Genomic DNA, 20,087 nt, shown 5'->3' on the forward strand with positions numbered 1-20,087 from the left:
TGTGTGTGTGTGTGTGTATACAGGGGGGGGGCCGGTGTGTGTGGGGGTTTATGTGTCTGTGCCAGGTGATGCTGGTAGGGTACATGCACAAGCACACAAGAAGGAAGGGTAGAGGACAAGCGCATGGATCTCAGCAGCAGCAGAAAAAACAACAACAAAAAGATGCAAGCATAACGACGGCACAGCAATAACAATGGGGATCAGAGAGAGTGCATGTATGCATGTGTGTACGCATGTGTGTGTGTGCGCGCGCGCTGATGTATGCGTGGGAGACATCCAAAACACAGACACACATACACGTGCATCTCTCTCTCTCTCTCGATATATACACATATATATGTGCGTACACACCTGCATGTGCCCATTAGCGGAGAGGCGCTGTCTTTCTTTCGCTCTTTGCATTCGTTCCCGTCTCTTGCTGCTGTTTCTTCTTCGCAAGCCCGCTTGCCTCCATCATCACCCGTGTTAGATTCACGCGCGTCAGTCACTGGGAGTAGCCGTGCGTGTGCGTGCGCGCAAGGGTGATGGCGTACACGTACGCTCAAGAAGCAGAGCACACAAACAGAGCACAAGCGCGCGCAGTTCTTGCTGAAGGAGGAAGGGCGAGAAGCGCTGCGACACACACATACACATACACAGAGACACACAGACACGCCCAACGGCTACGGCCGTGGCGTGGTTAGTGAAGTAGGCCTGAATGGAGAGGGGGTGCCACGTGGTAAGGCAATACATCTAAGGAAGGAAGGAGGGGTGCGGTGGGGAGTGGGGCGAGCCCAAAAAGGGGCGAGTGTGGGAGAAACGAACTGAGACGCACAACCCCACCCTACACACCCACACACACGCAGAGACCAGAAGCGAAAGAACAGCGCAAAGAAGGCTGCGCGAGATACGCCTCAGTTGCAGGCAAGATGATGTGAAGCGCCGACATATGCCGAGAACGGCCACATGAAGATTCCCGCTACGTCTCCTCTCCCCACCGTGCCCCCTTCCTTGGCTAATCCACACCGAGTGAGAGGGAAAAGAAAAGCAAGAAAAGAGAGGGAGAGTTATCAAGCAGGCAGGCAGACGCAAGCGGTACCAACAACAAAAAAAAAAGGGAGAGAAGACGGGGGGGGGGGCCAAAGAAACACCGCATGGGAGGGAGAAGCGAGAGCAGAGAGGCGGCGACACCAGCGCCGCTTACACATCCACGCCAACCACGCTCTCTTTTCCGCAACACCAGTTCCTCAGACATCGCCCTAGAAGGGTTCCCACTTGACAGGCAGCCGTGCCTGTGAACGTTTCTCCGTGTGCGCGTGTTTTCGGTTCTAACTGTGTCTGCCATTCAAGGTAGTGTTATACTGCCATTGTGGGTGCTCACGACTAGCAGCACTTGCTCTCCTTGCGGTTGCTCCGCTGGCGATCGAAGTTAACGCTCTGAGAGCGGCCAGCTGCGTTGTCTCCAGCCGTCGGTGTCTTGCCGTTGCGCTCCTTCATGTCCTCGAAGATGAACTTGGTGATCTGCTGGAAAGCCGTCTGCACATTCTCCTTCTCCTTGGCGCTCGTCTCGATGAAGGCCATGTTGTGTTGCTGAGCCCAGGCTACCGCCTCCTCGCGCGTCACCTGGCGGCTGGAGCGCGCCTCATCGCTTTTGCACCCCACCAGCAGACACGGGATACCGGGGAGAGCCTGCTGCTTCACGCGTTCCATCCACTGCTCTAGGTGTATAAAGGACGGGCGGTGGGTGAGGTCGAAGCAGAGCAGCACCCCATTGGCGCCGCGGTAGAACGCCGTGGCGACGGACTGGAAGCGCTCCTGGCCGGCCGTGTCCCAAATCTGAAGGCGGACGCGCTTGTCCATGTAGTTCATCTGGTGCATGCGAAAGTCGATGGCGATGGTGGAGGCGTAGTCCTTGTAGAAGACATCTTCGGAGAGACGCACCGTCAAGGATGACTTGCCTACGCCACTGTCACCAATGACAATGATCTTGAAGATGTAGTCGCAGTCACCGCCGGGCGTGTTGGGGTTGGCCATGATCACGGTGGGGAAGACGAGGGGTGAAGTCGGTGGTCCAAGGGGCGTGTATGCGTTTTCCTCGTATATACGTGGCCTATAGACGACGCGCACTTGTGTTCGACAAGGAAGTGGACGAAAGGGGGTGGGGGCACACGGGGGAGCCAAAGGGGGCGGTGCACTGGTGTGTAGGGTACAGGTGGCGTAGCTTGTTTGTGGAGCTTCCTGGTGCCACGGCGTCGTATCGACTGGTGTCTAGGAGGGATGGAGGGGCCAGAGAGAGAGAGGGAGAGAGCAAGAAGAGCAAGAAAAGACACGTGTGTGAGTGCGTGCGGTTGTCCGTATGTGCAAGAGAGAGACACGGCGCGCGCAAGTGTGGAGGCACGGCGGGGATATGGTGTAGATACTCGAAGGAAGAGAACTGCACAGAGGAAAGGGAGACGAGGACTTGGAAGCAAAGGAGAGGGCGTGCGCTCCGGATGCACATGCACACACACAAACAAAACACACGCATGCATGGCAATGTAGGATTGCTCAGAAGGCGGGTGTGCGCGCGCGTTTGAAGGAAGGGGAGGGGGGACCGCCCAGCCGCTGCGGAGAAGAGACTGACCTGCCTCCCTCGAGTGTGCGTGTTTGCAGCTGCACGCCTGCATCAAATGAAGCGACGTGAACTATGAAGTCCCCGTTCACAGCCCTGCGCACTCTCCCTCGTCACCGGCGCAAGAGCAGCAGTGCGGTATGAAGGGGACGAGGCGCAGGTTTCTCGTTTTGCGACCCCTTCGTTGTGTGTGTGTGTGTGTGCGTGTGCGTGTGTGTGTGTGCCGGGAGAGAGGAACAGAAGCACGGGAAAAAGGGACGAGAGTCAACGAGCCACAGACATGCCCCCTCCCCCCGCACACTGCGCGTCCTCAGATACAAGACCACACAAACATACATACAGAAAACAGGTTATAATACCGGGAGTGGGAGGACGATGACAACAGCATTACGTCGAGAGGAGGGGGAGGGCAAGAAAAAAAAAGAAAAACGACGAAGAACGGCGAGACGGCACCACACACGGACACGGACGGCAGGAGAGGGAGGTTAGGGGTGAAGAGAGAGCAGCAGCCGCCTCCTCCTAATCTCAGCGGAGAATAGGCAAGGGTCCAAACAAGAGAGAGTGTGCCAGAGCGGGGCAACGCCAAGCAAGCACGCATTATCAACGGCGGGGGAGGGAAGGCGAGGGGGAGAGGAAAATACAGGGTTGAAGCGAAAGAAGGCATCACGGGCACACAGCTGGAAATTATGACGGCAGGTACTTATGTGAAACTCACCATCGCGCCGGCGAAAGGTCGTGTCGTAAAGAGAGTTGGTGGGAAGGGGAGGGCCAGCAACTGCTGTCGGCGGTTGTACGGGCCGTTCAGTCACGTCAGCCACCACGCACAACTGAAGCAGCGGCGACAAAACGAAAAAAGAAGAGGTGCGTTCGATTACTCTCGCACCCGTGTATGAAGCAGCAGTGCTGTGATGGAAACATCGAGCCGCTGCAGCCAGAGCCCTTGCCGATGGAGGAGGCAACATCAGCAGCAGCGACCGCAGAAGCGCCATGTAGTCCTCGTACGACCAGCCTGGTCGGCTGTCGCGACGTGTTTTGCCCTTTTGTCGGCCAAGTCCCATTCACTTCTCTGTTGTGTCCTCTCTTCGTCTCCGCCATACGCCAAACACCTCGCCGGATCCCTTTAGCGTCCACTTTCTCTGTTCTGCCGTGCGTTCTTCACGAGCATACTACACACCCTCCGCTCTGTATCTGCTCAGTTGGCGCAGCACTGGCGCTTCTTCTGCTTCTCCTCCTCCTCCTCCACAAGCAGGCGGCCACCGGGGCCGAGGATGCGGCCCGCGTGCTTGGCGCCTGGATTCGCTACGGAGGCGATGTACGTGGCGAGCTGCTGAAACGCCTGCGATACGTTTGTGTTCTCCTTCGCGCTCGTCTCGAGGTAGCAGAGGCAGCTGTGGTACCGCGCCCACGCGTCCGCCTCGCTCTTGGCTATTTGGCGATGACTCCCCAGGACGATTCCCTCACCCTGCTCGTCGAGGTGGCTCTCTACGAGGTCCAGCTTGCACCCAACCAGGATGAGAGGCGGCACCACCGGCGAGTACCGCTCTAGCCGCTCATACCACTGATCGAGATCCTCGAAGGACTGCCGATTCGTAAGGTCGAAGCACAGTAGCGCGCCCTGGCAGTTGCGGTAGAAGGCGGTCGTGAGCGTGACGAAATCGTCCTGCCCGCTCGTGTCCCAGACCTGCAGCCGCACGCAGCGCGGCCTCTTTTCGAGGGTGTTGCAGCTACTGTACTTGAAGTCCATCCCTAAGGTGGGGACGAGGTCGGGGTAGAACGCACCATCGCAGAATCGGGACGTGATGTTGCTCTTCCCTACACTAACGCTCCCAATCACGATGATCTTGTATGCCAAATCTTCCTCCATCGTATTTTGCTCGTCGGCGTTCGGCCTCGTCCGTTTCTACGCTGTTGCGCCTAGCTGAATAACTATGGTGGAGGTGGGGATGACTGCAACCGAGATGACACTCGTTTTTCAAGTCGAGTGTGGCAAAGAACCGAGGAGAGCGCGGCCAAGGCAGGGAGCGAGGAGCGGTGATGCGCAATACAGTGTACCTCCGGTGGTACTCAGAACAGCAGCACGAAGCGGCAGTAGTTCCGACGAGGGCACGCAGCACTAAAGAGCGCTTGAAAGGGATGCACAAAGGAGGACGGGGCGTCGGTGTGTGCGCGGTTCAAGGAGGAAGAGCTGCAGGGGAGTGCAGAGAGAGAGACACACGCACATACACGCATACATGTGCACATGTATGCGTGTCGGGCGAAGCAGACAAGTGAGGACGGAGCGGAAAGGGCACAGAGACACGCCAGCTCTGACGCTTACACAAGCTCAACAACAAAGGAGAAGAGAGGGTCGCAGCAGCTGAAAAAAGAAAAACAGAACAGAAGAAAGTGGGTGGGTAGGTAGGCCAGCAGCAGACCAGGGAGTGGGAAGGGAGAGGGTGGGCTCTGGGAGGGTCTGTGGCGCACTGTCAGTGTTGCCACCAATATACACCCAGACACACTCTCTCCTCTTGTGATGATAGACCACAGCAGTGATGGCGGCAGCAATGGACAGCAAGCACTCGCTCTCGCGCTCTGCGGCGTTGCCTTGCCGTTGGTGACTTCGTATTGCGTGTGCTGTTTGCGTATGTTTGCCGATGAGAGAGGGGGGTGAGGGGGGTGGGGGGCGTTTCCTTACATGCATAAAAGGAGGCGGGAGATACACAGGCGACCGTAGACCAATAGGTACGCGTGACACCGCCTGCGCGTATGCGCGGCCGTGTGTGCCCGTGCATCCATAATAAGTGCATCTACGCTAGTGCGCGCTGTGCTCTGGCAAGCATGCGGAAAACATCCGTGGGCGGGACAGGCAGCGTTAGAGGTGGCGGCGGCGTACTCGTCCTTTTCGCGTGCGGACAGACGCGGGACTGCGCGGGAGAGAAAAAAATTTATATTGTTTCTTAAGAGTTCATTCGATCAGAGGATATGAGTCCAGCTCCCCTCTATCCGGCCTTGTCACAGCGTCCCCATCGCGTGGTGCCATGCAACAGCAGACAAGTGCTACCGCAATGCCCACGTGGGCACCGCAGCACAGCCTCTGCCTCACACTCTGCCCGCCCCCCTGCCTCGCAGGTCAGGTCGCCTCACAGCCGCTCCCATGGTGCCGGCAGCCACCTGATGCATCCCCCTCGAGGTGGCTCAGGCGCCCCACACCTGCAGGCAGTGCCAGGGCGGGGTGAAGATGCATTGGAGTGGCATTGGCACTGTGCCCATGATGTGGATGGCACACGCGTGTTCGCTGTCTCAGGCCGGTCCAACGCAACGCCGTCCACCACCCCACCGCCGACATCAGCAGCCATGCATCGCTCTGGCATCCTCAACCGCGTGGGTGATTGTCGCTGGCACAACCAGAGGTGGCTTGACATCGACAGGGGTCAAGAGGGCGCCTGGCTTCCCCCCACGCAGAGTCGGGGTACTGAGCCCTGACACCACACACGGAGAGGGGTATCCCTACGTCAGCAGGGCATGTGGCGAAAACGAGCTTAAACATCTGGATTAGTGGAAAGAGCATGGAGGTAGCGCAGAGCAGCGGATGCCTTGAAGAGGCAGAGATACACAGGAAGAGGATGGGTACCCACCGGTGCGTGAAAGCAGCTGAACGCTTGTTGTGGTGGTTGACTGCTGTGCATGGATTGGAGCATCACACATACTCATGCAGGCATGTGCATCCATATGCGTCACAGGAGCGGAGGCATCGGCGAGACCTTGCCCTCATCTCTCGGCAGAGAGAGAGACGCAATGGGAGAAGCGTTCAACAAGTTTACAGGAAAAGGAGGATGCGCGATGCACTCTACCGGTACCAGGTGGGGTGCGCCTCCTCCAATTTCTGCCGGAGACAGTGCACACGCGGTGCCTTGTACGGCGGCGAGTTCACAAGTGTAAGGATATGAAAGGCGACGCCGGCAAACAGGCCAAGGGCCATCACAATGAATACGACAACGCGCACCGGCAAGAACTTATCAATGACATCTGTGTTTGATGGCAGCTGACGTTCTCGGTAGTAGGTCGCAGGCACTACCGCGGTGGTGTTGGCGGCAGGGCCATGCGGACTTGTCAGGATGCAGCCGTACACAATGAAGGGCAGCACGGTGCAGCCGAGAATGATGAACAGGGCTGACTGTGGGGCTAAGTAGGAGCCCACGAGCGCAATAAGTATGGCCACACCAACGGTGACGAGTACCGCGAAGGTACCTGCGCCGACACCCAGTATCATCCTTTGCAAGCGTAACGGGGTGGGGTGGGTGGGAGAGCGCCGCGGTACGTGCAGGTCTATCTATCTGTGTGCTTGCGTGTATGTTGTCCCTCCGACGAGGAGGGTGTTGACTCTATGAAGACGACTTGCTCAATGTCACCCCTGTCCAAGTACACACACACACACACATACATCCACTGAGACACAAGGGCATAGCAGCAAGACTAGTGCACAAAAAGAAGTGCTCGCACGGATCAGTGTGCGCTCGCAGGATGGTGAGAGGCTCCCAGCGCACACCCAACATGAAAGAAACACGAGAAGGGTAAGACGGCCTATGAGAGAGCAGCTCCCAGGATACTGAAAGAGGCAACGGCGGACGGGGAGAAGCGCAAAGAGGGGAAAAAGAGGGTGGAGGCTCTATGGAGCCAACGTCCTCTGGAGGCCGCGCCGCGACGTCACGACGCACACATGCACACTCACAAATAAAAGCAAGGGCACCGTGAGAGGAATAGAGCGAGGAGGATGGGCGTGATACAAGCGTATTAATTGTCTGGACTAGAGAGCACCAGCACCGCGACATTCTTGCAAGTCGAATGGCCATAGGGCTGACGCAGATGCAGTAGCAGCAGAGGGCGAAGAAAGGGGAAGAGAGGCCTCTCCATGTGCGCAACAGCACAAACACGGGTGCAGACGGAGAGGTCTCGGCCCACATGGTGCCCATGCCACCTACTTCGTCCTTTCGCCCTTTCCCTCTGTGCTGACCTCCGCCGCGTGGGACGCGTGTGTACTGCAAACACAGAAAGCAGCAACATCTTCGAATGCTCGACACGTGAAGCCTCGGTGTGGCCCTCTGGGATGCTCATGCTCTTTCTTTGAGGCAAAACAACAGTGCGCCCAATTCAGCATCAACTCTCCTGTACAACTGTGTGTCTGCCTGCATATCGGTGTCGCCTTCTGTACAGAAAGAAGCACCGCGTGGGCGATGACCACACACGCAAACCTACTTCAGAGACGAGGAGGAGGCGTGATTAGTGACATGGTGGAGAGGGAGAGAAACAAAGAGAGACGCAGAGGACCGCACAGATGAGGTGAATGACGTGAAGACGCCCTACAGAGAGACACACACCCACACACACGCGCACGCAAACGCACACAGCGAGCTTGGACCGGCTCTTATTTTCGGCGTGCCCGTGTATTCCCCCTCACACACGAAAAAGGCAACCAAAGCATACACCCACGCAGCCACAGCTCACCTACCGCTGCAGCACTGCTGCTAAGCCCTGGCCGCCTGGGACGAACCGTGCTGTCATTGAATCGGGGCATGCGTCTTGCGGGCACTTCTTGTCCTTCCTCGCCCCTCCTCCACACATGTGCTGCGAGATCGGTGCCAGACGGACGCGAGTGGGCTGCACGCCTTCATCCAAGTGGTCCGTGTGCAGGGTCCTGCTCGATAGTGGAGGCGGCGGCATCTGCCGTGCGGGTCGTAGGGGGATGTCGACCTGCCGTCTCAGACCAATAGCAAGCTCCGTGATCCATGCAGTTGGTGTCGACTCCTCTGCCGCTGACGATTCGGCAAGCTTGTGAACGTTGATGTGGTGTTCCCATCCACAATGACCGACGACAGACTGAAATGAGAGGTGTACGCGACGGGCCAGCAGTGCCAGCATTCGGGTCCGAGATACGCCTCCACATGCCGTCCTCCACCGCTGTAGGTCCCGCCGTGAGAGCGCCATGAGAAGAAAGTGCGCAACACGAAGAAGACAAAGAAAAGATCCCGTGTGGCCGCAGCTGGCAAACACGGACCTGCGCTCACAGAAGAGGGCACGGTCACAATATACATGGGCTTCGAGAGCAGCATCCTGCCATAGCACCGGCACACGCGGACACCTATAGTCGAGCAAACAATGCAGTTGGTACATCTTCTAAAAACGGAGGAAAAACACACGCAAAAGGAAGGCGAGACTCACTGGGTCAACAGCAAGCAGCAACATGCCTCTGCCAGCGTCAGCCAAAGCCGCCGCACACGTAGCGACTACAAGCACCGATCCCAGTACTTGAAGTAGTCCTCGTCTACCGCGTTTTTGTAGAGCTCGTCTAACTGGGCCTTACGTTTGGCTGCTGCTTGTGCCTGCATCTTGTGAGTCTCCGCCAGCTGCTCGCGCTCAGCTCGGCGTTCGCGCTCGCGCTGACGATCGAGAGCGTTTGCCATTCGCAGCTGCATGTTTTCCTGCAGCGACCACTGCCTTTGCTCCTCCACCTCTAAAAGACGACGACGGCGGAGCTCGCGGAGCTGCTCATCTTGGCCGGCTCGCAGGAGGGTCTTCTGCTTCTCCGACATGCCCTTGTAGCGCTCTGCCATGACGCTGCCGCCAAGCTCGCTGACTACGGTTTCGCGCTCGTTGAGGAAGTCGCTGTCCATCTGGTACGCCATCTCTTGCAGGCCGAGGCGAGTGTCCTCCTCCTTGGCGCGCACAGCCTCGCGTCGCTGCTGCTCAGCGAGCGCGCGGTTGAAATCGGCCCCGTTCTTCTCCATGAGCCTGCGCTGCTCCGCCACCTTTTGCTCCACCTCGTACAGGCGGTGGTTCACCTCCTCGTTGCGGTCGTCGAACGCGCGGTCGCGCTCCTGCTCCATCCACTTCTTCGCGAGCTTCTCGTTCACCTGCTGCTGCGCCCACTGCCGCTGCTGCCGCTGCTGCGCCGCCCTGCGTGCCGCGTAGTCGAGATCCTCGCCTTCAAACTTCTGCAGCGACGATGGTCCGTTACGAGGGTCGTCGTCGCCGATGCGTGCCGGAAGCTCCTTGCGCCGTGCCTCCGGGTCGTTAAGGTCCCACTCGCGGCCCATCTCTTTCTTCTGAAAGGTCTGGCGGTAGTCCTGCAGCTCCTTTTCTCGAGCTGCGCGAATGGAATTCACCTCCTGCTGCAGTGCACACGCATGGCGGTCCATCAGGAGTGCCTGTCGGTCGTAGTAGTCATTCCTCTCCTTTTCCAGCCGGCGCAGCGCTTCCTTCTCACGCACCTGCGCATCCAAGGCCTCGCGGTCGATGCCCATCTTGCGCACCTTAGGGTCCTTCAGTCGCTCCGCCCTCTGCAGCATAAAGAGCTGCTTCTTAGTCTTGGTGTTCATCTGGTTCGAAGCGCTGGCTGCGTTGTCGACGGAGCTCGCGGCTGCGATTCCGCGGCCGTTGGCCGCAGAGAACAGATTTTGTTCCTCCACCGCCGAGCCCATTTATGCGTAGCTGTGTGTGTGTGTGTGTGGAAGAGGCGCAGAGATGAGGAGGGGGGGGGGTGCCTTTGTTGGACACCTGCGCAATACAGAGGTGTAGAAGGGAAGCGATAGAACAGAAGAGGAGAGCGCAAACACAAGAACGGGCTCGCCGGACCGAATGTGGAGATCGACGAGTGCCCAACGAGAGTCCGCGACCGAAGTACACCCGGAGAATGGGAATGTTCTCAAGTGGTTGTAGGGGGTAGATAGACAGCGAGCAAATGGATGAGAACAGCAGCAGCAACAGCAGCAGCTGCGGCGGCAAAAAATATATATGGTGAGCGCGTGGTGAGGTTCAGTTGAGGAGGTTATAGATTGGCAAGGTGCTTTCAAGGCACCGAAGCGGCAGCTGGGTGATCGTCGAAGCGAGAGAGAAAGAGGACAGGGTTGCGAGAGGCAAGAGGAGCAGGAGGGGAAAACGCCGCAATTTCCTCGCAGGGAGATACTGGTGGCATACAGGGAGAGGGAGTGAGTCAGGATGAGATGCTGCTGTTGTTGAGGGAAGGAGAAAAGGGACTGGAAAAGGAAGAAGGGGAAGCAGGTGCACGCACGGTGATTGCGACGCAAAGGACGGCCTTCACTTGAAAAGAAACTCTCACCAGTTGTGGAACCCCACCGCCTTCCTCTTGCTCCACCCCCTTCCCTACGATGCAACTCAGGCGCATCTCCCCAGCCGGATGTGCAGCGGCCGGTGCACGACACGGCGTGTGCAAATCTGCTGCACATTCGCTTTTCCTTGCTTCTCGTTTTCCTTTCCTTTTGCTGTACTGTGTGAGTCTACACCGACCCACACGCCTCACGCGTGTATCATTCTGCGCTTGGGCGGATGTGTGAAGACGTGGGGGAGGCCCCGCATGCGTGCATGAGCATATGTGTGTGTGTGTGTGTGTGTGTGTGTGCATGTTTCTCAGGCGGAAAAGCGATAACACAGCACTGGAGGAGGAAGTGGGCAGGGGGTGGAGGGCAGCAGAGGAACGCCGCCGCACCGTCCTCTCATCTCTAATTGGCTACGTGGGCTCTGTCGAATGATGTCACCCTCGGGAGGAGGAGAGAAAGACTCATATGCGCTACTGCCGCGACTAGCTCTGCTGCATGCTCATCTCACGCATCGGCTTCTACAGCTGCAGTGATACCACCGAGAAAGTGGCACAACTAGGCAGGCGCGAGCGGCGACAACACTCCAGCCGCCGGATCGCGCTACTGCTGCGGCTTAAACTCGACTAAAGGCGACGGTGCTGAGCACTTGAAGCAAAACCTGCGGTTGTTGCGGTTGACGCCTTTGCACTTGGGGCATGTCCACAGTGTCGTCTCCTTTCCGGGCAGCGGCGGCGGCACGGGCTTTGGCTGCTGACACTTGTGGCACACAACGGCGCCTCTGAAGTTCATCTGCCCGCACGGACAGGCCCAATCATGCGGATCCTCACCTGGCAGACTCGGGCGGCGAACGCCAGGGGGGAGAGGAGGGGCGGGGGCACCACACTTGTAGCACTCACGCTTGGATTGGTAGTTGACTTCACCACACTGGCACAGCCAGTCGCCCTTGGTCGGCTCACGACTGCGCTTCCGTCGATGGTTGCCAGCGAGGCGCCGTGCGAGGCACAACGGCGTCGCAGTGGAGAAGGAGCGCACGTACGTGCACGTTTTACTGCTCGTCATGGCCATTCCTGCCACCGCCCCGGAGGTTGCAGGGTACACCACGGCAGCCGCGGCGGCGCCACAGGGCCGGCGCAGAAAACGCGCCCCTAGTCCACCGTGACATCGCAGCATATTACGTAATCTCCCTTGGGCTCTCCGTGCGCGCCGGTCTTACGCGGGAGGAGGAGGGGGGCTTCGATGGATGCCTGCCTGTGCTTGTTTGTGCGTTGTCTCACGAGGTGCGAACGTCGACAAGCAACAGAAGGGTGAGAGAGCGGCAGGGGGGAGACGAGACGAGACGAGCAGTCGCACAAACGTCCTTTGCCTTCCTCTTGGCCCTTAATACGTCAAGAAGGGATCGCACACCACTACGGAGGTGGAGGAGAGAGGGAGAGCGATACGGTGTCGGGGTAGGGAAGGTGGGTGCAAGGAACAGCAATGTTTGTGCGTCCGGCAGGTCTCCCGAAGAAAGCAAATGGAAAGAGCCGAGGGAGAGCGATCACGTGGGAGGTTTTGCTTTTGTGCGCGGCGGGACAGTGTCGCGGTGCTGCTGCAGATTGCGCATGTCAGTGACAAGTCGCGGCCTCTTTCTTCCGTGCCTCTCTTCCTCACCGCTGCATGGGCACAACAAGGCTGATCACGCGCGAATAGGTGTGTGGGTGGGGGGTGGAAGGCGGGGAACACATGCAGGGGATAGACACAGAGAGCAGGGAGAGAGTGGTACAGACGGGGATGTGCCGCTTGCAAAGCCAAGACAGGTGGGAGAGGGCAAGGAGGTGGAGAAGAGAGGAGCTGCTCGCGAAGAGCATTCGCACCGAAGACACACGGGACAACGGTCCACACATCCGTTCATCTTTCTCAGCCGCTTGCGCCTTGCCACTGAGCAGAAAGGCACCGCAGCTTGTGGCTGTGGACCGCCGCGCTATGCTTGCGGCTCTCGAGTTAGCGTTTCCGGCTTGTCCTCGCCTTCTCATCCCTGACCTCAAACACTCAACGACACTCGCACGCACAGGTGTGGAAACCGAGAGAGCCACACGCCTCTCTGCACTCCGACATCGTCATCATTCCTTCCTCTGCCACGTAGAGGGGACGGGCTGGGGGTAGGGGAAGGCTCTTTCGCCGAGTCGCAGTTTTGCTTTCTCCTTTTTGTGGATTAGCTGCACGTATAAAATGGTCGAGAGGCCGAAGGAGGATGAGGGAGTGGATGGGGAGGGCGTCATCCTTCCCCATAAAGAGGATCCTGTGTCTGTGCTCGCGTGTGTGTCTGTCTCTCCCCCCTCTGCGTGCTACTATGTGAGCACCGTATCTCTCAGCATGCAGGGCCTCCCCTGTACCGCCTCTCTCCCCACTTTGCACAAGATGCCCAGCACGACACTTGCGTAAGAGGGCCACTCACCACCCTTTTCTCTCAGGCTTCCCGGCTCGGCGTTTGCTTCTGCGTGGCGCTTCGGCGGCTTCCTCGACGCACTAGAGCGATTCCTTTAGCGTGCTCATGAGTGTGTGCAGGGCGTTTGCAAGCTCATCCATTGTCTTGCTGGTGATGTCGCCGCTTTCAGTGACGTGGCGCTGAATATCTGAGAACTGTACCTGCAACGCGTGCGCGGCGGCCGGTGTTGTGGCACGGGAGCAGAAATACTGCGCCACCTCGCCCACAGCGCTGCCCTCCACGTAGAACAGAGGAAGCAGCAACTTCCTCATTCCGTGGTTATCAACCGCCACGGAGCGCTCGAGCGCACATGTGACAAGGCGGTGAAACACCATCGCGTCCGCCCGCAGCAGCGTCGACTTCATGACGGCCGCCTGCTGCAAATCCTCTATCGGATACGCAGTGCGCACCCAACAGCAGTTCACGAGGCGGTCCATCGCCTGCAGCGCGTCATTCTGCTGTGCGGCTTCGACGGCGTTGATGCTGGCCGGGAAGGCAAGCGACTCCACAAAGCCAACGACAGTGAACACCTCCCGCGGCGGCTGCTTCGCCCAGAAGTCGTGGAAGAAACGCGCAGCCAGCACGTTCACCACCTTGATCACAGCCGTGCACACCTTCGAGCGCACTATGTACTCATGTACAGGCAACCTGCACAGCAGGCCCCACACACTAGACAGCAGGCTCGTGAGCGCCGTGTCCTCGTAGAGCTGCAGCACCCCCAAGTTGCACCACCCTCCCTGCAAAATGTGGTACGCTGCCAAAAGGCCCAGCCGCATCACTTTCCACCCCCACTCCACCAGCGGTGGCGACGGGGTTTGTGCGCTTGGTCCCGTTACGCTGCCCCCCAAGATAAGATGGACAAGCCGTGCGGAGCGCACCACCACCCGGCTCACATAGCGAAATATGTGCACGGGTTTCGCGCTCTGTGCCCCAAAGGCGATGCGCTGGTTCTTGTTCAGCGCCATCTCATTCACCAGCTCCAGGAGCTGCGTTACAGTCTCCTCGCCGCAGCTGCTTTCTTGTAGTACGGCGTCGGCTACAGGATACAGAAAAGGCTCGATCATGTCCATTACTACTCGGTACGGTCGGCGCTCCGTGCAGCTCAGGATGCCGCGCATGTCGCAGAGCGCCAGCGTCAGGCGGTCAGTGCTCTCCGCGCTAGACCCGCCAGTGGCGGCCCCGTACACTGCCTGTGAAATGCGCGCCAGCACCGGCTCCATGAGGGTGTTCACTACAGAGTCTGTGAGCGCGGAGGCGTCGAGGAAGCGCACTTGTGCCACACATCGAATAAACAGGTACCGCGCCTTGAGCGCTACCGGGCGCTGCAGTGGGGCTGGGATGGATTCGTTGTGGAGGTTCATCAGATACGTGTACGAGCGCGTTTCCTTGAGCACCCGCAACACACTCGAGGTAGAGGTCCACTCGTCCAACAGCTGCAGCGCCGCCACGCGCACCTCGTCGGGCATGTTTGTCGCGCTGAGTATCGTCCACAGCGCGTGGACGGCGACATTCAGAAAGTAGGCACCAAACGTCCCTGCTGTATCCATCTCTCCGCACTGCCGCAGCTGGCTACTGAGCTGCTCGACAAAGGCAGAGGTCTTACGGTTGGACACCACGTACACCGACACGGTCTTGGAGAGGATTGCGGCGAGAACGCGCGTGGTTGCCGCCGCGATATGCCCACGAACGGAGCCGGGGACGCTGTCGAGAAACACGACATGGGTGGAGAAGCGCTGAAGCAGTATGAGGCTGTGCAGGAGCATGGCAAGAACGCGGGCGGCACCGCTGTCGATAGCGCCGTCGGAGTGCAGTGCGGCGCTGAGCAGATGCAGAGACCACGCCGCCTCCTCCATAAGCACGATGTGGTCGACCGAGACAGCAGAAGCGTTCGGGCGCACGTGTGCCAGCACGGATTGACTTACCCGCTCCGAGTTGGCCTCGAGCATCGTCCAGCCCTCCTCGCCGCACCCTATCACTACCTTCAGGAGAAACTCGACCTCAAGTCGGACCCCCTCCTCGTCGTCGTCCAGAATGTACTCGACCGGCATGCTATTGGAGTTTGCCTGTCGCATGGCGGCGCTGTCGCTGCTCATGAACTTAGCCAACTCCATCGTGAACGTTTGTACGCGGCTGTGAAGGCATTCAAGGTAGCAACCCACTACCTGCAGGCCACAGTGCAGCATCTCCGCCGTATCCTGCGTGGCGTACGACTTGGCTTCGATGAGGCGTCCCCACACACTTAGCAGGGACAGCAGTGATGTCGAGGCGTGCTTCCAGTTGGCCAGGCACTGCCTTGTGAAGCTGCAGAGGGACCGCAGCCACGGCGAGAACTCCGTCAGCTGCATGAGTTCACGGAGGTCGCAGTTAGGCTTCATGCGATTGAGAAGTCGCGCGAAGGCGCTGAGCGTCTCCTCGTCTTCCAGGTGCAGGAAGCGCTCCATGACGAGGTGCGTCTGTAGCAGGACTACCGCGTACCACCGCGGTCGCAGCTCGACGTCGGTGAAGAACGATTTGCGCAAACTCACCAGCGAGGTCAGTACCTCCAGCAATGTGTGCGCCACATCCGGCTCCAGGTCGGGAATTCGGTACAAGAACCATAGCCGGTCCATCAGCTGCAGGTCCAAGAGGTCTGCTGCCCAGCTATCTGGATACGTTCTCGTCACAGGATTCTCCTCGGCCTCTGTTTGCATGGTGTCGCACGCAAAGTCGAACTCTAGCACGTGCTGCGCTAGCCTAAGCCCGGCTGCCACGACCGTTCGACTGCTCGGCTGCACTTCCTTCACTACTCGAACGGCTAATCGGAAAACACTGAGGAGGTGGTCATCGCGGAAGGACTTCGCAATGCTCACGTCAGTGGCAAAGGTGGTCATGCGCCGCTCACTCAGCGTGATGACAAGGTCGGTGAGCACCTCGCAGCCTACGCGAAGCCGATCGCCTTGATCACCAGCTTGAATCGAGGAGGAGCACGATGCGCACACACTTGACGGCATCTGTGCCAGCGTGTGGGAGTAATGATAACCCCTCTGAACGGCCACGCACACGAGTTGGCGCAGCGCCAGCTTAGCCGCCGCGTTCAGCCCGGCATCCCGAACGCACAGCAGCTCATACACGCTCAGCGTAAACTGCGTCAGCTCGTCTGCATCCACAAACAGCGTCTCCAAGCATTCTGATGCGGCACGAGACACGAAGATTATAGAGTACGCGCTTGTGGACTGCTGCAGGACCGCCATTAGCAGGTGCAGCCCAATCTCGTCGATGATGCGACGCCATCCATCGACAGTCACCTTCAAGGTGGCCCCCTTGTCTCCCGAGTAGAGCTTCAGGCAGAATGCATCTACGTCGTCTATTCTATTAAACTCTGTCATTCATCTACAGGTCCCTCTAGTGGTTTTCTTTTTTTCGCATGTGAGCAGTGCACGCGCACGATGGAAAAGGAGGAGGAGGAAGAATGTTGAGACTACCACACCAGCACCACCAGCAGTACACACACAAACGTGAAGGAGTGGTGAGAGGAGATAAAGGGGAATGACCACCTCGAGCAAGAGCGTGCGAAAAGAGTAGCCGCCTGGCAAAGACAGGCCTGTGTGCTTGTGCGTATGTATGCCTGCCTCTACGCGTATGCGAGTGCCAATGTGCCCGTCACCGTGTCCGAGAGTTTCCGCTGCAGGGAAGAGGGAGAAACGGACGCGAATCCTGAGAAAACGCCACGAAGCTGGAAAAGTGCTCCGTGAGAGAGAAGGAGGGGGGCGGTCGCAGAGCGGTACCTCCGACCCACAGAGTACGAGTACACACAACAACAGCAACAGCCAATGAATTGGCTACGTGAATCGCCTACTCTGATAGCAAAGGAAGAAAAGGCCCAGAGAGTGATGGGATCACGTGTGGTGCTTGCTGCTGCGTTTTCTTTTATTGTTATGTTGTTTCCTTCGAGACAGCTTGGCCAGGATGGCCATGTCGTGCGCAAAGACAACCAACGTAGAGCAGATTAGTCGGGGATACGTATGTGGCGCAGGGTGGTGTGTGCGTGAGGAGGGGGAGGGCCGGGAGGAAGGGGAAGGGAGAGGGGAAGAAAGACACGAGGCGGATGGCATGGCATAGTCATAATGTGAGGTGACGGGCGCAGCAACCGTGGTAAGAGTGACGGGGAAACAGTGAGAATGGGGACCGAAGAAAAAAAAGAGGGCAGAATTTGTGCGAGAGTGGCAAGCCAAGCGTGCCGGAGACCAAGCAAGGCGACCGAGAGGAGCAAAACTACAGAGACGAAATCTGCATGTGACCAAAGGCACAGAGCCTCCGCTCTGCCGGGCAGTAACGCAGCAATCATCTTTGAAGGCCATCGGCAGTGCCACCGTGCCGAAATACATGCGTGAGTGCGCCCTCGTCCCTCGTCTACCTGAAACGGGGAGAGCCTTCTTGGCTCCCCCCGCTGTTCTTTGTGCATCCTCTTGCACAGCAATGAATGCACTGCGTCTAGACTGGGAGACACAATATGCACTGGAGAAGAGACAACAACTCGTGTACAGCGCAGTGGCTCACATGTAAGAATGGTGGTGCTGGTGGATGTGCTAGCGGTGGTGGCTATGGCAACTGATAAACGCTGATGTGTAAAGCAGTCGAAAACAGTCAGTTCATTGTGCGGGTGCCGGGGAACTGCTTTCGCAGCTTGACCTTTTCTCATTCATTCTTGGTAGCCGTTGTGTGCATTGGGCACCACAGCCCCAGTGCTGCAGCGGGGAGAGGGCGGGGGTGGCGTGAAGAGCACGCGACAGACCCTGCCTCTTCTTTCCCTTTTCTTGCCTCGCCGCAGGCGTAGCGAGCGGCCCTTCCACCCCATTATGAGAACTCGCGACGCAGAGGATTTCCCTCGCTGCTCTGCTGGGCAGCGGAAACGCGGTATCCACGGGTTGCCACCTCTCGTCCGTATGGGGTGGTGTGCAGGCCGGCAGCAAGTAATGCGTGATACAGTCGCACACGCGGATCCTTCATAATCTGCTCATCGGAGTAGCCTGTTATCGACGGCATCACGGTCTGTGCAAGCGTCGTGTACCGCTCCGTTTGTGCGCTCGAGGAGGTTGCTTTGAGGAAACGCTGCGGGTCGGCCTCCACACCGATCTGTTTATCAACAGAAGCGAAGAAACGCTGAAGTGCATCCTGCTTCTTGGCCCGCAGCGCTAGCAGTTCTTGCTCGCGCTTCTTCTTCTCTGATTGCCGCTGTTCGTCCCGCTGGCGTCGATACTCAACCCGCTCTTCGTTGCGGCGCATACGCGCTGCCTTCTCCTCCTCCATTGCCTGCGCCTGCAGCTCCGCCAGCTCCCGCTCCTTCTGCCGGAGCGCCGACTGCTGCACTTCGTATGCCTCAAAGAGACGGAGGCGCTCTTGAAACTCGATGGCACGTTTTGCCTGCAGCGCCTTCTCTTTCGCTACCGCTGCTGCCTGCATTCGTTCCTTGACGCTCTGGCGCTGTCGCAGCACAGCCTCGTAAGCGGCGCGTTCCTCTGTGAGATGTGCGTGCCGCCGATTTTGCGCTTCTACGCGCTGCCGCGCAGCCTCTGCCTTCTCCTGCCGCTGCTTTTCCGACTGCTGGGCAACAAGAAACGCAGATTCGCATGAGGACAAAAGAAAGATGTTCGTTCGCTGGAAGTCTGACACGGCAGCCTGCGACAGCGCCCGCGCTTTCCGAAGCGCTATAGACTCCTCGACGGCCACGTGAACTTGGGCGGAGGGCATGCCGGGGTACACCGCCGATACCCGCTCTGCCAAGGCAGTCATGGTGGCTGCCGAAATATCAAACTGTCGTGCGCTCTGGCCCATCCTCACGATGAGCCCCACGGTCCGAAGAATGTCCGGCGGCGTTGCTGCTGCCCTCGGAGCGCGGGCACCCTCGATACGGGCCAAGGTATCTTCCTCCGCGCTCTTCAACGCTGCCTCAAAGGTAACGCGCAGCTGGTGTGCTGGGTGGTAGGAGTCGCACAGTGCCGCAAATGTCAGCTGTGCCTGCCGGGCAGCAGCACGGCACTCGACGACGGCCTTTTGCTGATGTTCGAAGCCCGCAGAAGGCGTGGCAAGTGCCTCTATGTTCGCCTCGCACTTTCTGAGCTCCTCCGCAATCCACTCGCGAATGTCAACGACCCGATCCACCGAAGCTGCACCACTAGAGCTAGTTTGGAGCTGCCGTGCATTGGACGTGTGCCACAGGGCACCAACCTCCGTCAGCTGCTGGGACAGTAAAACCTTCAGCGCCGAGAGCTCCAGCTGGTGGCGCTCACCGTCGGCGTCAGACACTACGTCACCAAGGCTCTTCTCTATCGCACCCAGCGCCGCTTCGCAGGCTTCCTGCTCGCAATTGAGAGCGTCGCGCTCTTGCATCCACTGGGCAGCGCGACGGCCAGCCTCTGCATCACTTTTCAGCTGCCGCACCTTTTCCCGCAGAGAGATTGCTGCTTCCTTGTGCTTGGCGCTTCTTTTTTTCCATTCCTCCAGCACAGCGGCCTGCACACTGGCGTCCGAGAACGCGTTGGCGCTGGTGGAGCCACGCATGAAGCACCTTCTTATCCGCGAACGTCGTACACGCACGCAGGTTCGACAGGGTGCGAAAAAAAGGCTAAGGTGCAATGCCGCAAATGGAGAGAGAGAGGAGGCAATACGCAGAAGATAAGAGGGAGTCGGGGTAGAGATCGAATGCGCCACATATTCGTGCGCTTCACCGCTCGGCTCAGGTGATTGCCGAAAGTGCGGCCACTCGATCAGAAGGCTACGACACCGCAGAGAAGAATGACATACAAGTCCTTATGGATTGTTCACCAGGCAAGCTCTGAGCTAAGATTTTAGAAACAGCCGAAGAAACCCAACCAAAGCGGTGCGGGACCGCATCGCACACAAGCGAAAAAAAAACAGATGAAGCGAATGTGGCATCCAGAGACAAAGAAGAAACAACAAAATGAAA

The 20,087-nt window shown here is 58.5% G+C and overlaps 7 protein-coding genes across 7 annotated transcripts; all 7 read right to left on the minus strand.

Annotated features, from left to right (window-relative positions):
* Positions 1-1,362: 1,362 nt before the first annotated feature.
* On the minus strand, positions 1,363-2,013 carry LDBPK_101250 (rab1 small GTP-binding protein, putative; the record flags this gene model as incomplete). Its single annotated transcript, XM_003858911.1, has 1 exon — positions 1,363-2,013. The coding sequence occupies one exon, from the start codon at positions 2,011-2,013 to the stop codon at positions 1,363-1,365; it is 651 nt and encodes a 216-aa protein (XP_003858959.1).
* A 1,769-nt stretch (positions 2,014-3,782) lies between these two features.
* Positions 3,783-4,454, minus strand: LDBPK_101260 (small GTP-binding protein Rab7, putative; the record flags this gene model as incomplete). The annotated part of the gene is made up of 1 exon (XM_003858912.1): positions 3,783-4,454. One exon carries the CDS (start codon positions 4,452-4,454, stop codon positions 3,783-3,785), a length of 672 nt encoding a protein of 223 aa, XP_003858960.1.
* A 1,962-nt stretch (positions 4,455-6,416) lies between these two features.
* LDBPK_101270 (hypothetical protein, conserved) lies at positions 6,417-6,839 on the minus strand (the record flags this gene model as incomplete). The annotated part of the gene is made up of 1 exon (XM_003858913.1): positions 6,417-6,839. One exon carries the CDS (start codon positions 6,837-6,839, stop codon positions 6,417-6,419), a length of 423 nt encoding a protein of 140 aa, XP_003858961.1.
* Positions 6,840-8,850: 2,011 nt separating this feature from the next.
* On the minus strand, positions 8,851-10,044 carry LDBPK_101280 (flagellar protofilament ribbon protein-like protein; the record flags this gene model as incomplete). Its single annotated transcript, XM_003858914.1, has 1 exon — positions 8,851-10,044. One exon carries the CDS (start codon positions 10,042-10,044, stop codon positions 8,851-8,853), a length of 1,194 nt encoding a protein of 397 aa, XP_003858962.1.
* Positions 10,045-11,280: 1,236 nt separating this feature from the next.
* On the minus strand, positions 11,281-11,850 carry LDBPK_101290 (hypothetical protein, conserved; the record flags this gene model as incomplete). The annotated part of the gene is made up of 1 exon (XM_003858915.1): positions 11,281-11,850. The coding sequence occupies one exon, from the start codon at positions 11,848-11,850 to the stop codon at positions 11,281-11,283; it is 570 nt and encodes a 189-aa protein (XP_003858963.1).
* A 1,335-nt stretch (positions 11,851-13,185) lies between these two features.
* Positions 13,186-16,374, minus strand: LDBPK_101300 (hypothetical protein, conserved; the record flags this gene model as incomplete). The annotated part of the gene is made up of 1 exon (XM_003858916.1): positions 13,186-16,374. The coding sequence occupies one exon, from the start codon at positions 16,372-16,374 to the stop codon at positions 13,186-13,188; it is 3,189 nt and encodes a 1,062-aa protein (XP_003858964.1).
* A 1,603-nt stretch (positions 16,375-17,977) lies between these two features.
* On the minus strand, positions 17,978-19,681 carry LDBPK_101310 (hypothetical protein, conserved; the record flags this gene model as incomplete). Its single annotated transcript, XM_003858917.1, has 1 exon — positions 17,978-19,681. The coding sequence occupies one exon, from the start codon at positions 19,679-19,681 to the stop codon at positions 17,978-17,980; it is 1,704 nt and encodes a 567-aa protein (XP_003858965.1).
* Positions 19,682-20,087: the final 406 nt, after the last annotated feature.

This window comes from Leishmania donovani, chromosome 10 (genome assembly GCF_000227135.1).
Source record: "Leishmania donovani BPK282A1 complete genome, chromosome 10".
NCBI lineage: Eukaryota > Euglenozoa > Kinetoplastea > Trypanosomatida > Trypanosomatidae > Leishmania > Leishmania donovani.